The sequence below is a fragment of the Scardinius erythrophthalmus genome, assembly GCF_964197995.2.
Source record: "Scardinius erythrophthalmus genome assembly, chromosome: 10".
NCBI lineage: Eukaryota > Metazoa > Chordata > Actinopteri > Cypriniformes > Leuciscidae > Scardinius > Scardinius erythrophthalmus.
In genome coordinates, this window is record NC_138230.1 from 42,057,189 (window position 1) to 42,074,407 (window position 17,219).

At 39.0% G+C, this 17,219-nt stretch overlaps 1 protein-coding gene across 2 annotated transcripts; it reads left to right on the plus strand.

The window, feature by feature from the left end:
* The first annotated feature begins 621 nt into the window (after window positions 1–621).
* Window positions 622–15,871, plus strand: pdcd6ip (programmed cell death 6 interacting protein). Of its 2 annotated transcripts, none has more exons than XM_081376053.1 (18): window positions 622–937; window positions 3,292–3,340; window positions 3,420–3,489; window positions 4,640–4,767; window positions 4,851–5,004; window positions 5,083–5,183; window positions 6,876–7,007; window positions 7,157–7,379; window positions 7,498–7,621; window positions 9,239–9,416; window positions 10,123–10,234; window positions 10,506–10,675; window positions 11,717–11,965; window positions 12,730–12,864; window positions 12,948–13,042; window positions 13,132–13,252; window positions 13,748–13,944; window positions 14,903–15,865. In XM_081376053.1, exons 1-18 carry the CDS (start codon window positions 732–734, stop codon window positions 15,075–15,077), a joined length of 2,619 nt encoding a protein of 872 aa, XP_081232179.1. In that variant the 5' UTR covers window positions 622–731; the 3' UTR covers window positions 15,078–15,865. The 2 variants fall into 2 exon arrangements, with proteins under 2 accessions (XP_081232179.1, XP_081232180.1); XM_081376054.1 differs by having other exon boundaries at window positions 631–937; window positions 6,891–7,007; window positions 14,903–15,871.
* The last annotated feature ends 1,348 nt before the right edge of the window (window positions 15,872–17,219 follow it).

Here is a 17,219-nt window from a genome sequence, read left to right on the forward strand (position 1 = left end):
TACTATTTGTCACATATGTTTTACAATAAATAAATAAAAATGCTCATCATTTTCGCAATGCTTCTAAATTACAGGTAACTTTGTAATAGGCCATACACATGATTAAATGGATGAGTCATGGGGTAAGATGTGTCAGTGTAAACTTACACAATCTCCCCTATACTTTAAGCCTTGAACCGGGTAATTCCTATATGGATCAAACTGGGAATTTATCGAAATTGTCAACTTTGTCAAATTGCGAGTGAATTTTAAATAAATAAAAACGATTAAAATTATAAAAAGTGATTCATAGTTACTGTGAGTCTTGTCATGCACCTGTTTAAGTTCTGTTAGACCAAAGACTTTTTTGTTCTGCCTATGGCGTCTACACCCAGCAAAAACATTCGAATGCATTTTAAAATTGTATTTATTTATAATTTTTGAATTATTTTTTTTTAATGTGCTGCATCTATAGAATTTATCCAATACTAAAATCTATTTCCAAATGAGCCACCAGTGCGAGAACATGGAAATAATACTTTTCGTACATATTTGGCGACATCAGGAATCAGATTTATGTAACGATTCCACCCGCGAGTGCAGGAACAGCTCTCGAATGCGCATGCGTGACTTTGACAGTACATGTGACGCGATGACGCACTCAAGAGAACCAGGAAGTGCTCTGCCTTTGTTTTTGTCCGTTTGGAGTCTTCTCATTTTCCACTAGAACTGTGTCGTTCCCGCGGGCCTAAATGGCGACTTTTATTTCTGTCCCGTTGAAAAAGTCCTCAGAGGTCGACTTAGTGAAACCGCTGATGAAATTTGTAACTGCCACGTATCCTGCCGGTGAAGAGCAGGCGGAGTATGCCCGTGCCGTGGATGAGCTCAACAAGCTCCGCAAAAGTGCTCTGGGGAGGCCGCTGGACAAACACGAGAGCTCGCTGGAAATCCTGCTTCGGTGAGAGCCTGTCAAGACAACTTCAGGGTGTTCGTTTCTGATGCCTATGGCGTAGATTGCTAATTCATCTATGTAATTTGCTGACGTGCTGATTATTTTCCTTTAGCGGATTTTAAAAGCTGTGAGTTACATGAAGCTAGCTAAATTAATGTCATTTAATAGTTTCGTCAAGAGTTTAGCTAAGTTTAGCTACCGTTGGTGATTTAGCCTGTACCTTATCTGTTTTTATTGGCTTCATATAAATGTTAAACGTAAACTGGTGTTGTTGGCATGGCATGTTGGTAGTATGTTTAATTGGTTATATAGTCCTCATGTGTTTATGGTGGTTAGTATGTGGTTCTCGCAGTTTTTTGGGGAAGTTGACATACTGTGGTGTGACTATTCTTTCTAAAGCCCTAACTTATATATAATACATACTCTTATTAATTTAGATGCTACCAAGAATATTTGTACTTGTAAAATTAATTTGTCACACCCGATGACCATTCAAAATGAACTACTTAACTTATCCCAAAAAGGTTATTAAAATTGTGAAAAACATAAAACGGTGCATCTAAAAAATATACATTTATGCATTAATATAAATTTCACCCCTAAATCTTAAAGATGAATATAAAAAGTCAACATGCGTGCGTCAACTACCTATGTATCGTACGTCACCGGCTTCCTGGTTCTGCGTGACTCAGGTGTGTCTTTCAGTCTGACCTCGTCAAACTTTCATTTTAAATTTAATAATACATAATTCGACCAAATAACTAAAATAAAGAAGAAAGTGCGTTTTGAGTTGTTTGTATTATATTCGCCTAGTTGTTTAATCCGAAATCTTCGACCTCGAGATTCCATTACGTCATTTTTGAAGTGACTGGGGTGGATACAGGTGTGTTAGTGACGTAAGTTTTATTTTTGGAAGATATACTTTATCTGTAAGCCAGCAGTTCATCAATGGAGCTTTAGAGGAGTATAGGAAATGGTAGTTAATTTGTACAAAAAAAAAAACAGATTTGCTGCCTCATGCTTTCATCACATAATTTCTCCCGTTTAAACCCACTTGTTTTGGGGGTCTGTACTGAATTTTTCATTGGAATTAATTGGGTAGTTAAAAATAATTTACTTTGATTTTATTTGAGTACTGTAAGGCAAATTTACAATATTTTTAATATGGAGAAAAGTCAGCCAGTCTTACAGTATAGTGTCCTTGTTACAGTGTAATTATACATTTAAGTACTGAGTAATAATTAACTACTTGTACTTACTATGGGGTTAGGAATAGGGGTTGGGGTTAGTTGCATGAAATTATGCATAATTTGTAGTTATTACTACAGTAACTACATGTAACATGTGTAACAAGGACATTGTAAAATAAAGTGTTACCACATATTTGTTTTATTTAGTTAGTTTTCCCAGTGGGACATTTTCTATATAACCTAACCTTGCTTTCTGGAATACCCCCCTGGTCTTCATATTAAAGGGACAGTTCACCTAAAAATGAAAAATCTGTCATTAATTACTCAGCCGCATGTCGTTCCAAACCCGTAAGACTTTCGTTCATCTTCAGAACACAAATTAAGATCTTTTTGATGAAATCTGAGCGATTTCTGTCAACCTCATTGGTTCTTACGGAAACAAGACATTTTTTTTATTATTTAAAATGAGACTTTATTTCTCCAGTCCGTGCTTACGTTCTGCATGTCATTTGTGGTTTGATGTACCGGCTGGGACCGATTTGCGCCATCTGTTATGTGAATGAGACGTGTGTTGCTATAGGAATACGTTTTTTGTTTGCTGCTTAGTAGCCGTGCTGAATGATCCAGATGAATGGCCTGCTTTGTAGCTCCTAGTTAGACTGGTGTTTGGTTTGCGTGATGACACCCTACAAAGGTATTCCTCCATGAGGTGACAGACATGTTCTTTTTATAGTGCAGAGAGGCTGCGGAATAGCAGATAAAAAGAGAAATGGAGCGCAGAGATGTGGGGAAACGCTCCAATTTCCTTCCAGGAAGGAAATGTTATTGTGATTAAGTGTCACCAGTTTGTTCCGTAACAATGAGGTTAAGTAACTTCAGTTCGTTCTTGTGTTCAGACTGACATGGTCACATGATAATGCTGTCTTGGCTAAATTATCAGTATCATTATGCACTGTTGAAAATAAAACAAGACTGTTGCAGTTTTCAAAATGTAACGTTTAAGTCAATATCACTTGCTGTGACTTTGTAATTATTTGAGAAACGTACTAGCAATTTTTGAATGAAAATTTTTTTCAGTGTGGTTTCAATTCAATCCAAAGAAATGAACGTTTTTCTTCTCCACACTTTCTATTTTTAATTTTGATTTCTCATTGTGTCTCTCCCTTCTAGATATTATGATCAGCTCTGTGCAATCGAACCCAAATTTCCTTTTCCAGAGGTATCAGTTATAAATTCACAATCACAGATTACTATAATTGAGCATATTACATAACTAATATATTATTTTTTTTTCACAGTTATGTCTGACATTCACGTGGAAAGATGCTTTTGATAAAGGATCACTTTTTGGAGGCTCAGTCAAGCTTGGTGAGTTGTTTTACGTGATTTCAGAAACACTATATGCACACAGACAGATTAAAAGAATTTGTACTTTCGATTGCATGACAAAAGTGGATTATTTGTGAACTCTTTTCAAGACATTTAAGCTATTGGCAGATTCAGATATCACAATTATATGTTAGTGGCTTTTTTGGAGTATGCATCAATAAATATATCTCTGTCATCCATATTCAAGGAAAACGTGACCCAGAAATAGTCAGGCATCTAATCCAGTAAAAAGGAAGGGCAGCACAGCTTGGGATCCCTTATTAACATTAAAAAGCTTATTGATGTTTGCACATGAATAATGTTATCTCAACCACTAACATTACTTACTCTTACTTCACACACTTTATTTACTTTTCCATATTTTCTTACTACATGTTACCTCTCATTTTTCATATATGAACCTTTTTTCTATATAGAGGATCCTTGTTTTATTGTGAAATGCTTAGGGCGAGGCAAGTGTATTTATATTGCAGAATTGCACTTATATTTATAGTGTTTTGCTAGTGCAATATAATCTAAACACCTAAAAACTTAAAAAGCTTAAAGCTTACAAACTTCAACTTTTACTAAAACCGGTTTTCATGCTCTAATGTTCAAAAAACACCTTATTTTTCCCATATTCTCCATTGTTGCAGCTCCTCTCTTCCCAGTCTGTCAGTAACGCTCTGTTTAGTTCCTGTCTCTATGAAGCCCCTCCTTCTGAAAAGCACAATGTGCTCTGATTGGTCGGCTGGACCATTGTGTTGCTATTGGTCAATTTCTTCAAGAGTGTTTGGGAAATGTCCCGCCTCTAACTATAACCGGCAGTTTCAACACACTACTAACTCAACCCTTTATTTAGTGCATGCCTTGGGCGGGAATTATTTAAATGAGGAATATTATGTTTGTTCCCGGAAGAAAACTCAAGACTACAATGGAGGCGTTTCAGGGAGTTCAGAAACAGTGAAACTGATATAGAGAATAACTCCCGCTGGGGTGACTTTGTAACTTTGCACAAACAGCAACATCACACACTAAAGAAAGTTAAAAATGTAAAAAAGCATAATAGGTCTATTTTAATAAAACAGAGTAAAAAAGTTAGCAAAATAACAGCTTTATCCATTGTTTGGTAATTTTGTTTGTGTTTCAGCATTGGCAAGTGTGGGCTATGAGAAGACGTGCGTGTTGTTTAATGTGGGCGCGCTGGCGAGTCAGATTGCTTCTGAGCAGAATCTCGACAACGACGAGGGACTCAAGACTGCCGCCAAGTTCTACCAGGTTTGAGTTTGACCTTAAATCCTCCAACAACACAGACAATCGAGAGAGAGAAAAATGTTACGAGCATTCACGTCTCTTTCCAGCTGGCGAGTGGTGCGTTTGCTCATATAAAGGACACTGTGCTGTCTGCACTGAACCGAGAGCCCACCATGGATATCTCCCCCGAGACGGTGGGCACGCTCAGCCAGATCATGCTCAGCCAGGCACAGGAGGTCTTCGTTCTCAAGGCCACTGCTGGTGCGTCTGTGTTTATACCTGTGCATTTTTCTGCTTGTACTTGACACAATTTTAATTGTTCTCTGTTTCATCCCGCAGATAAAATGAAGGACGCCATCGTCGCTAAACTCGCCAACCAGGCAGCAGATTACTACGGCGACGCATTTAAGCAATGTCAATACAAAGAGAATCTGCCGAAGGTATGTGCAGCTGCCAATACACACATGACAGACACATGAGTGGTTAAGGTGGTCCACTAGGGGTCACTAGAGACAGTTAGTCAAAGATCCCACAAACTGCATGCAGCAATTACTGTCTGTAAGGGTGCTCCGATCAGGATCACTGAATGCAGTATCGTCTGAAATAAATAATACTACATGATAAACCCACAGGGGTTATTTAACTTTTCTTAACAACAATGTATGTTAAAGGAATAGTTCACTTAAAAATGAAAATTCTGTCATCATTTACTCTTCAATTGTCAACTTTTACCCTCAAGTTGTTTCAAACCTGAATGAATTTCTTTCAAAGGAAGATATTCTGAAGAATTTCAGTAACCAGACAGTTGTTGGACCCCATTAACTTCCATAGTAGGAAAAAAAAATACTATGGAAGTCAATGGGGTCCAACAGCTGTTTGGTTACCGACATTCTTCAAAATATCTTCTTTTGTGTTCAGCAGAAGAAGGAAATTCATACAGGTTTGAAACAACTTGAGGGTGAGTAAATTATGACAACATTTTCATTTTAAGTGAACTATTCCTTTAAATATTAAAAGTAAAAGATAAGAAAGTATCATGAATTGACAACTCTTTATTTATTGGCAAGCAACATATTCAATTCCCTTTCTTAGAGGAGATTAGGAACATCTTAGAGCTGAACAAATATAGCTATCCTGTGAAATAATAATAATAAAAACTTTATCAACAGAAAGTAGTTGTACTGTATAGTTTCACTGTATTAATAAAATATAGATTAATCCTACTAAATCTACTAAAGAGCAGAGATTAATTTTCTCATTGTTATTTGACGAACATTAGGGAACACAGAGAGCAGCGGGAATATTAGGCTGCTGTCACTTTAAGACCGAATGCACAGATCCAATATACTGTTACACATCGATTTATTTCCCAACTGTTTAAGTTCACTGAAAACATAACCGACTGTGTTTACGTGAATACTCACCAAATTGGGCATTTTGGCCTATTGTTTTTAACCCCTAAGCTCAAAGTTGACTTGTCCGTGTTCCACTCCGTCTCGGAGCGCGCGCACAGAAAGCCGCTTGGGGAACAGTATCTCTTCGCGGCTTAATGGAGTTTTTAAAACTCTTTATTATCGAGCACGTCTTGCAGTTTAGCAACAGTAGACTGCATTTTACAACAATCCTTGATTTTGCTTATTTGGACATTAAGTTTGGGCTTTTAAGGAGGAACGAATGTCGAATGTCAGATGAGACCGGTGAATGTAAAGCAATTTTAGCTGTGCATAGAAATATTCTCGCGAGTTTTGCGTCATCTGATTTTACAGAGACCACCGATCAAATTCTATCGGTAACGATAACGATTGGCGCCCGATCAGTCGGAGCACCCTTAACTGTCTGTATGCGAGTTACCTTAATTCCCGTATGACTGCTAGTCACCCCCGCATACACAGACACACACTCCCAAAGCCACCAGCCTTTGTTTCTTCTCCTACTGATCTGTGAGTGAACGCTGCATGAGCGTTGTGTGAGGATTTGGTTGGGGTTCGCTGAAGGATGCGTGCTGATTTGCTGTTCTGTTTTCTCTTCCTGCGCCCTGTGCTGTGTGTCTGTGCTCGTTTGTGGTTGCCCGTGGTGTTGGTTCGTGGTTGCTGTGGCGTTTGTGATTGCTGTGGTTGCCTTTCCCTGGTCAGTATTTTTATTTCCAGGAAGTGCTTCCAGTCCTCGCCGCCAAGCACTGTATGATGCAGGCCACCGCCGAGCTGCACCAGTCAGCCTTGGCCAATCAGAAGAAAAAATTCGGAGAGGAGATTGCTCGGCTGCAGGTGTGTTAGTCTGTGTGGTTGATTTATTCCGTTTTGAGATTATTTTTTAAATTGAAATAATGTTGATAGCCATGAATATAGCCATTGCTCCTGATATGAGCTTCATTAATTGGACGTTGATGTTGAGGTTTCTCGTGTGTGTCTTGCAGCACGCCACGGAGCTGGTGAAGACTGCGGCTTCCAGGTACGACGAGTATGTTAACGTAAAGGATCTGTCAGATAAGATCAGTCGTGCGCTCACCGCTGCAAAGAAGGACAACGACTTCATTTACCATGACCGTGTGCCGGAGGTCAAAGACCTGGAGCACATTGGCAAAGCATCTCTGGTCAAAGCAACTGCAGTGCAGATTCCACTCAGCCAGAAGTTCACAGGTCAGAGAACGATGCACACATGACATTCAGTTGACCTTCAACTCTTTGTTTTGATTATTTCCTCCTTTCTTATGTGGAAAAATCCAATGAAATGCAAATAATGCAATTTTTTGTTTAGATCTGTTTGAGAAGATGGTGCCGATGGCAGTTCAGCAGTCTGTGAGTGCAGCCAATTCCAGGAAGGCTGACACCGTCAACAGACTGATTGGCAGCATGAGAGAAGCAACAAATCTCTGCAATGGGTCAGTGTTTGTGCATTTACTCGCTCTTACATGAGTCAATTTAAACTCCATTAAAAGTCCATTAACATGTAGATTGAGAACTATTCAGGGATGCAAGCTTTTATACACCTTAAATATGTAAGAGGTAATTTGTGGCATTTGTGTGATAGGTTTTTTTTAAGGTGGCGGGGGGGGGTTGTCATGCAGTTTTCTGCCAAATTAAAAGTTCTTTGTTTAAAGTTTAACTGCAAACTAATTAAAGGGGTCTTGACATGGATTTTATAATTATTGTAATGTTACTTGATGTTCACGTATAATGTAAATCAAGTTTTTTGCATGCAAAAAAACTATTATTTTCAACCTTCATTCCAAAATGATCAGTTTAAGGCTTGTCAGTAAACGTAAAAAATAGTGTAAACGGACACTATTATGATTTGCTAACATTGCATAGGAAACAGATTTCATGTTTTGAAAACATCCATGTAAAAATACTTTATTTTAGATTATTTAGTATTTAGTTACTATATTTAGTAATATTGAATGAGTTCCATAAAAACAACAGTGAATGTGGCCTGAGACAAGTGAATTAGAGAGGTTTTTTATTGTTAAAACTATAAATAGTCAAGGGTGAGTTCTCTATATCCCCATGCTGAAATCGACTGTAAATCCTCATTTTATAGCTGATATTTTAAAAGTCGCCTTCCCACATCTTTGGCCTCGTTTACACTGCAGGTCTTGATGCCCAATTCTGATTTGTTGCCTTTATCCGATTTTTTGGACCATCCGTTTACACATTCTTTCAACTGTGACCCATATCCGATTCATGTGTTTACACTTACCATACTATCTGAAACATCGCGCATGCTTAAAGGGTTAAATGTTCTTGCACAGATGGGCGGACGCGAAATATGCTTGATGCTAGCTCTGCGATATATGTGAAGTTCGCCAAACATCACCATGATTTTGAGGCGAAGGAGGACAAAAAGTGCCATCATTGCACATATGCTTCAGTTATTGTGTGTGAGAGAGATCTCAGGACTGGTGGGAGCATATTGTGTTTAAATTTTGGCTTTAATGAGGAGCAGTGGATCCGAAATTTTGTTGTGTACAACATGTTGTGTCAACGTTTGTTCAAATTCCTCTCCTACAACGACATCCGTCCCTTTGCAGATGCACGTCGGGGTTTCTCTCGTCATTAAACCTCGGAGATGTTGCCTAATGCCTCTTAAAATCCGATCTGCCGGTTTACATGACAGTCGCATTGGCACATATCCGATTTATTTCCACATATGAATGAGGCCTGAAACCGATCTCGAAATATCCGAATGCATGCGTTTTTTTCCTGTTTACACTGTCATAGAACACACCCGATCTGTGTCACGTATGAGCAAAAAATCGGAATTGGGTCACATTTCACTGACAGTGTAAACGAGGCCTTAGTCACCTTTTCACCCAAGATGAGTTTGCATCCCCGACTCTTACTCCTCTGTATTTTAAGGCACTATTCACTAATGAAATAATGCACATGATGCCGTGAATGTTTATCACATTAATCATTTTTATACACATTTAGACATTGTTTTGGGTGTATTATTAAGGGTTTTAGAGGTGATGGATTGTTTGTTGTTGATCGGTTAGGGTGTTGGCGTCTTTGAATCTGCCGGCTGCACTAGAAGATCTGTCGGGAGACGCCGTCCCTCAGTCCATCCTGGAGAAGAGTCGTGCTGTTATTCAGCAAGGAGGCCTGCAGAGCATCGAACAGCTGATCCGAGATCTCCCTGAACTTCTGCAGAGGAACCGTGAGATCCTGGATGAGGTGATGCACAAATTCACCATTTGTTTCATGCCCTTTTATACGTTTTTTTTAAGATCCTAGAGACTTGAGACCACTAGTAAAATGCTTCTGTATTTTTTTATTTAATACCTATTAAAGGAACACGCCCACTTTTTGGGACTTTAGTTTATTCACCGTATCCCCCAAAGTTAGATATGTCCATACACACCCTTCTCATCTCCGTGCGTGCCGTAACTCTGTCTGACGCACCCACCGCTAGCCTAGCTTAGCACAAACACTGGAGGTAAATGGCTCCAGCTAGCATACTGCTCCCAATAAGTGCAAAATAACGCCAAAATTTTCCTATTTACATTTTGTGATTTGTATAGTCACTCACAGCGTGTACAAATAACAAGGTCACATGAGACACAGCCATCCTCTAACCGTATACATACTGGGAACTATATTCTCAGAAGGCGAAGCACTGCTACTTGGGCGGAGTGGAGTGACCATCTGTACAAAAGAATTGATCAGTGTCACAAATTTGTCTACATTTGTCAAGTGACCTGCAAATATCATAGAATAATTTCATTTTCATTTGTCAAAATCCTAAAATGATATATTTACAAATGTGGTCTTAGACTCTTGAACCCACTGTATGTGTATGTATGACATCATCTGACTGTATGTACTTGCACTTCATGCCAATTTGTTTCATGAACAAAAATATTGTGTGTTGGTGTTACAGTCCTTGAAGATATTAGATGATGAGGAAACGACAGACAATGAACTCAGAGCCAAATTCAATCAGCGCTGGAACAGAACTCCCTCTGGAGATCTGTATAAATCACTCAGAGCAGGTACATGCGCTTCCACCGCATTTATGCATTTAGCAGATGCTTTTAACAAATGAGTCTTACAGTGCATTCGAGGGAAACGAGGTAACAGTGCATTATCCGTTTGTATGTTTCCTGCTCATGACTTTGGTGTTGCTAGTGTCATTATGCTCTACCAGTTGAGCTACAGGAACCCCTTGCTTTGCTCATGATGGTTTTCTCTCTCTCTCTCTCTCTCTCTCTCTCTCTCTCTCTCTCTCTCTCTCTCTCTCTCTCTCTCTCTCTCTCTCTGCAGAGGGGAATAATTTTTGCAATATACTGGACAAGGCAGTGCAGGCTGATCAGGTGGTGAAAGGGCGTTACAATGAACATTGTGGGATGATTGCTTTGCTCTGCAAGCCAGAGAATGAGATCAGTGCCGCCATACCGTCTGCCAACCCTGCCAAGACTCTGCAGGGCAGTGAGGTGAGCTCAGTGCCTTTATCATCAACTAAAACTAATAAGAAAAAACGTTTTTTTAATTGATATAAAAAAAACTAAATAGTTGATGAAAGCTTAAAGTTAGAAAATTAAATGAAAATTATAAATGTTGCCTTAGGAACTAACTGAAATAATTTTAATTTAAAGTACTATACTATAACTATATTTGAAACCATTTTTTTAGTTTACCTAGGTGTTAACAATAAGATTTTGTGGTTTGTACAGTCAATTAACACTGTTTTTTGTCATATTTTACAAGATGGAAAAAAATGTCACCAAAAAAGTCAATCGGTTTAACTACTGATTTGAAACTTAAAAACTGATTTGACATTGATGTTGAGATAGTATATAGTGTGTACCACAGAAGAAATATTAAAAAAAATTATCACTGATCTCATAAATGTAATCATTTATTGGACTACTCTAAACACTCCAACATATTCAAGTAAAACATTGCACAGGGAAAGGAGAAAAGGGGAAATGTAAAAAAAGAGCCTTATTTGCTTTATATTTGTATTGTTGTTCCTTTAGTTATTAAAAACAATATTATTCCATTTAAATATTTACTATATCGGAATGACCTTTTGACACTTCAAAATCTTTAAAATACCTTTATATGTAGTAAAATATAATTAAAACCTAAATAAATAAGTAAAAGAGATCAAGTTGTACTACCTTACATACTTTGGATGTTATATATTTGTTTTTTTATTATTATTATTATTATTATTAAGGCCTTTGGACAAAAAAAATGACCCCGTCACGTCATTGACCCATATATATATATATATATATATATATATATATATCTCACTATATTCTATAACAGCACAAAGAAACTTTAAAGAGCTTGAGCATTTGAAGCGGCATACAACAAAACTACAGCGCACTTCATCCACTGGTGTGGACACTAATATAGTTATGGCTATAGTTATCTGTATGGTTGGCGTTCCTGGTGTGAACGGGCCTTAACCCAGACCAAATTCAAATGCTATCCTTCAGTCCAGGCTTGTGTCTTCTGTGCAGGTGGTGAACGTGCTGAGAGCACAGCTGGCACAGCTGGATGAGGTGAAGAGGGAACGGGAAGTTCTGGAGGGAGAGGTGAAGGCGGTGACCTTTGACCTGACAACAAAGTTCCTTACCGCACTCGCTCAAGATGGTGCCATTAACGAGGAGGCCATGACCACCAGTGAGCTGGACACTCGCTACGGCTCTCACACACAACATGTTCAGCAGAATTTACGCAGACAGGAGGAGCTGCTGTCACAGATACAGGTGCGCTCATACACTCACACACTCACACATGACAAATCAGACCAGCAAAGGCTCTGTTATGAGTGTACCATTCACTCCTGGTACAGTCTGTGAAAACAAGGACAATAATGATTGAATATGACTCTGAATCATTCAACTTAAAGTGCCCCTTTTATGCTTTTTCAGATATTCCCTTTCATTCAGTGTGTAATATTTCTGTTCGTGAATGTAAAGGGCCTGAGAAGTTTAAAAAATCAAAGTACATGACAAATTTAGTTATAGTCTGGCAAAAGAAAGAACCAATTCTGATCGGCCTAAAACTAATTGTCAGTAATTCCAGCTTACGATCTTCAATGGCTGCCTGCGAGTAATGTCTTCTTTGACCCGCCCTTATACACTGTAGTTGTAACAGGCCTGGAAGAGCTTGGTTCGTTTGTGATGTTGAGAAAACGCTGTTTTCTGCACCGAGAATCCACTTTCAAAGGATGCGGACATGTGCTCGAATTTATACAGTAACATCAACATTACTGTTCGTATCACTGTGTTTACAAGCACTGAGGAAGTATCTGACCAATCATAGCTGATTAGGCTCTCATCAAGAGGTGATGATGCAATGTATATTATGAGAAAATAGTTTTTGTCCTTGGATGAATGTAAACCTATTGTAGGAGACTCCAAAACAAAGCATAATAGGTGCACTTTATATTAACATTTAATGTAATAGTTGCTGCAACTATGGTGAGTTCTTTTTTTTTATTTTAAAATTGCGTCCCTGCTCGTCTCAGGTGTCTCACCAGGAGTTTTCAGCACTGAAGCAATCCAACTCTGAGGCGAACAGCAGAGAGGAGGTGTTAAAGAAGCTTGCTGCGGCCCATGATAGCTACATCGAGATCAGCTCCAATATCAAAGAGGGGACTAAAGTAACTATTGCATGCACTATTATTAGTTCTGTACACATGCACAATCTGTACAATGTCACTCAGCTGTCTCTGTCTTCTTTCAGTTCTACAATGATCTGACAGAGATCCTGCTGAAGTTTCAAAATAAGTGCAGCGACATTGTCTTCGCTCGCAAAACTGAGAGGGATGAACTGCTTAAGTATGTCACACTAACACATCAATCAAGCCCTTTTTTCTCACTGAAGGACTGTGATTGGCTTATACTCTGTGACTGTGTTTGATTGACAGGGAGCTGCAGCAGAGCATCGCTCGTGAGCCGAGCGCTCCTTCATTCAGCGTCCCATCATACCAGTCCAACACCCCCGCTCCTGCCCCTGGAGGCCCAACCCCTGCGCCCAGGACCGTGTTTGTGAGTTCCCAGACTCCTCATGAGTTCTAAAGCCCAAAGTATACACGCTTGCAAGAACGAGGCGGATTTCGTACATTTTTCTAACCACGTGTGCAATGTATGCGCATGCGCTTTAAATTTGCACCAGTTAGTTTGTCCACAGTGTGGCAACAGAACAAGAACAACAAAAAAATACTGAAGACTGATAATAGACACTCAAGTTGGACAAGCACTTGTGTGAGGGGATTAAAAGATTACCGCATATCTAGTTTAAACAAATACAAAGACATTTTTATCTCTAATAACTTTAAGACAGAAAAATCACAGACCCTAGACAAGGATGAATCTTTCTAGCGCACTTGTTGAGAGCCTGTGTTTGCGCATGCTATAAAATGGAGTATACTTTGAAAGGCAGTGCGTGTGCATTTGACTGGATCCGCACGCTAATGTACGCATTTAAAAATAAAACATACTTTAGGCTTAAAGATGAAGTTGTTATTTGTATTTCTGTCCCAGAACCCGCAGCAGCCTCAGGCTAAGCCGACGCCCCCAGCGAGACCACCGCCCCCTAGCATCACTCCTCAGGCCGCCAGTACTTCAGCTCCTGTCAGTTCTCCGATGGGTCCCGGCAGCACTAATCCTCCACCTGTTGCTCCCACTGGACCCTCACAGGCTCAAGGACCACCCTACCCCAGTTATCAAGGCTACCCAGGGTAAATAAAGGCATTCTCAAGTACATGTATGCGACAGAAACCCATAGACACGCTCCCAGTGCCAAAAGCTAGACAGCTCTATTCTGATTCTGAAGGACCTTATTTAGACCAGAAACTAAGGCTGTATATGAATAAGCACACTTCTCTACTGCAGTCGTGACCTTTGCAATGTTTCACTTCAAAACAAATGGGGCCTCCACTTGCTCCCAAAATATTTTATTCTCTTTCTCAAACTTTTACATTTATATTTTACATTTAATCATTTAGCAGATGCTTTTATCCAAAGCGACTTAAAAATGAGGAGAGCAAAAGAAGCCGTTAAACTAACAATAGGACAACAATATGCAAGTGCTGTGACCCTTCCCAGTTTAGTCTAACGCAGCATACATAAAAAACATTTTTTATTATAGATATAGAAGAGAAAAGAAAGTGTTAGTATTAATGGATCATGCGTTCTTTTACATTTTACGTTCTGAAATTAGCATTTGTGCATTTCTCCATTTCATCAGCACTAGCATACATCAAACTTAAGTTTTATTCCTGTCTGTATTCTGAAGGTTTTTGCCAGAAGGGTTTGTTCATCTATTTACATAACATTTTATTTCTGGCTGTTGACAGTATTTTTTGATTTATGAATTGAAAGAAGTGAAAATCCCTCAGTAAAAACCATTAATATGTCAACAGAATGAAGAGTTTTGAGCCTGGCTCCAGATTTCTGTTGTGGCAATCTATGCAAATGAGTGCATATGTAATCATTTGCATATTCAAACATAACATTTCAGAAAACATGTAATACAAATAGATCTCTTAATCTACCGAGATAAATTAACTTGGTAAGTATGGTTATGTCTAAAAGTTAAAGTAGTCAACAGTAAGAAAGCTCTTCAGGGTTTGGAACAGTATGTGCAGATATTAGAGAGGCTTGAAACATAAAGTTGTTATTTTCCCTCTCTTTCAGGTATTACCAGATGCCAATGGCCTATAACCCCTATGCATACGGGCAGTTTAATATGCCCTACATGCCCTATCAAGCCCAGGGGCAGGCTGGGTACCCCGGAGCCCCTCCTACACAGCAGCCCTACCCTTACCCTCAACAACCCCCACAGCAACAGCCCTATTACCCCCAACAGTAGAGCGCTTTAACCCCACTACTACAGCCACACTCTCACTCTCTCACTGCTCCTAACTATTAACACTCCTGCACTCACACGCGCTCTGCTCTTAACATCTGGCATGACATGGGCGGGGCTTAGAACACAGGCCCCGCCCCCTCTCTGTGGGTGGACTTTCAAGGCCAGGGTTGTGCTGGTCGAGGGAAGATCTGATCTCTCTCTCTATCTCTAGCCCTCTCTCTATCTCTATCTCTAGCCCTCTCTCTCTCTCTAGCCCTATCTCTATCTCTCGCTCTTGCCCGCTCTCTCTCTCTAGCCCTATCTCTATCTCTAGCCCTCTGTCTCTCTCTCTCTCTCTAGCCCTCTCTCTCTCTCTAACCCTCTCTCTATCTCTTATCTCTAGCCCTCTCTCTCTCTCTAGCCATATCTCTATCTCTAGCGCTCTCTCTCTCTCTCTCTCTCTCTCTCTCTCTCTCTCTCTCTCTCTCTCTCGCCCTCTTGCCCAAAGTGAAGCTGCTGGCTGCCTGCCACTGCTAATATCTTATTTTTGTAATGAGTACTGACATATAATCTAATGCAAGAGCTGTTGATTTCTTTCCTTGATGATGATGATCATTTAATTGCTGGGAGAAAGACGTGGTCTTACTGTAACCCTTGTTATACCTCCTTCTGTTCAGTCTACAATCATCGCTTGGGGAAAAGAACAGTTATACAGGCTAGAGAATGGATTTGTCACTAAAAATAATTAGTTTTTGTGTTTCTATTGTTTTCATGTGATTAAAATCAATGATATTAAAGGCTGTCTTTTTATTTCCTCTCTGTGCATGGTAGTCTAAAGCGGTGGGCGTGCTTCAGTGTTTTCTGGTCATTGTCAGCATTGTTGTGTGATCATCCAGTGCCAGATCCAGCAGCTGAGCAGACTGAGGTCAGATTAACAGGGTTACGAGTCTGAGCGTCAAGTGTGTTTGTTCGATTATTATTCCCATGCTATTTTTGTCTTGAAAGAGCCTGAACCAACGGTCTCCATGGATACCGAGGGAAGATTATGGTTTTTTTGGGCGGTTGTAGACCGATGAATGTTTCTCGAGGTATCAGTGTTTTGATTATGTAAGGATGTTTTCCTTCGCTCATAGCTCAAACTAATAGCGCTTGAGTTTCAAAGCGTTTGTTGTTTTTACAGTCTTATGTCTTCAACACTGCATTCTAGGGCGATGAGTAACTTCAATGTGTTGTGTAAGACAGAATACGTCACTGTAACTACAGTCAAAAACTTTATGAGCTGTAAATGACGTTTTCAAATTTGATAATGTAATTAAGTGCACTGACGTCATTCCTCCTCAGCTGTTGCCTCTCAGATGCTCTTCATATCCGGAAGTCCTCATGCATTACAGTGCAGCTTGATAATAGAGCTCGGGATTGATAGAGATTTCAATCCCAAATCAAAAGCTCTCATTTTGATTCGATATGATCTTATTTTATTGGGGAATGTTTCATTTATATCATAGCATTATATATTTAATGCTGTAAATTTATACAGTGAACCTTCCAACTTGTATAAAATAATATATATAAATATACAGTAGTGGTTAAAATTGATGTCCAGCCTAAGAAAATTGACGACATCACCCTTTATTCAAATATTATTATGTAAGCATATTGCGTAGTTGTGCTTGGAGTCAATAGTTTTTTTTTGTTTTTGTGATACTGCAATGAAAATTGTGCCGACACAATTGTTGTCCAGGTTGTCATACAAAGAAATTATGAACGCATGCAAAAAACTAAAAAACAAGAGAGCCAACAAAATATTAATAACTGATTAAGTTGTAGTTAGTTTATGCTTTTTTTTTTTCTCAATAATTTTAAAAATATTTTGATGGTTTAACCAAACTTGTTGGGTCATTAAAAACAATGCACACACATATATAATGTAGCTATTATTATAACAATATGTAAAAAAAAAAATTAAACAAATTAAAATCATAAACACTTGTAAACTTCCATGAGAGCATATGAAGCTTGAGATCCATTAAAATGACAGGTTCATTGACAATAGTTACACTGGTTGTGATGTATGTTTATGATTCACTGATGAGAGCCAGTTTTGAAGATTCATTTGTTAATGAATTGTCCTACTATTTTATATCAAATTAAATTCGGACTGCA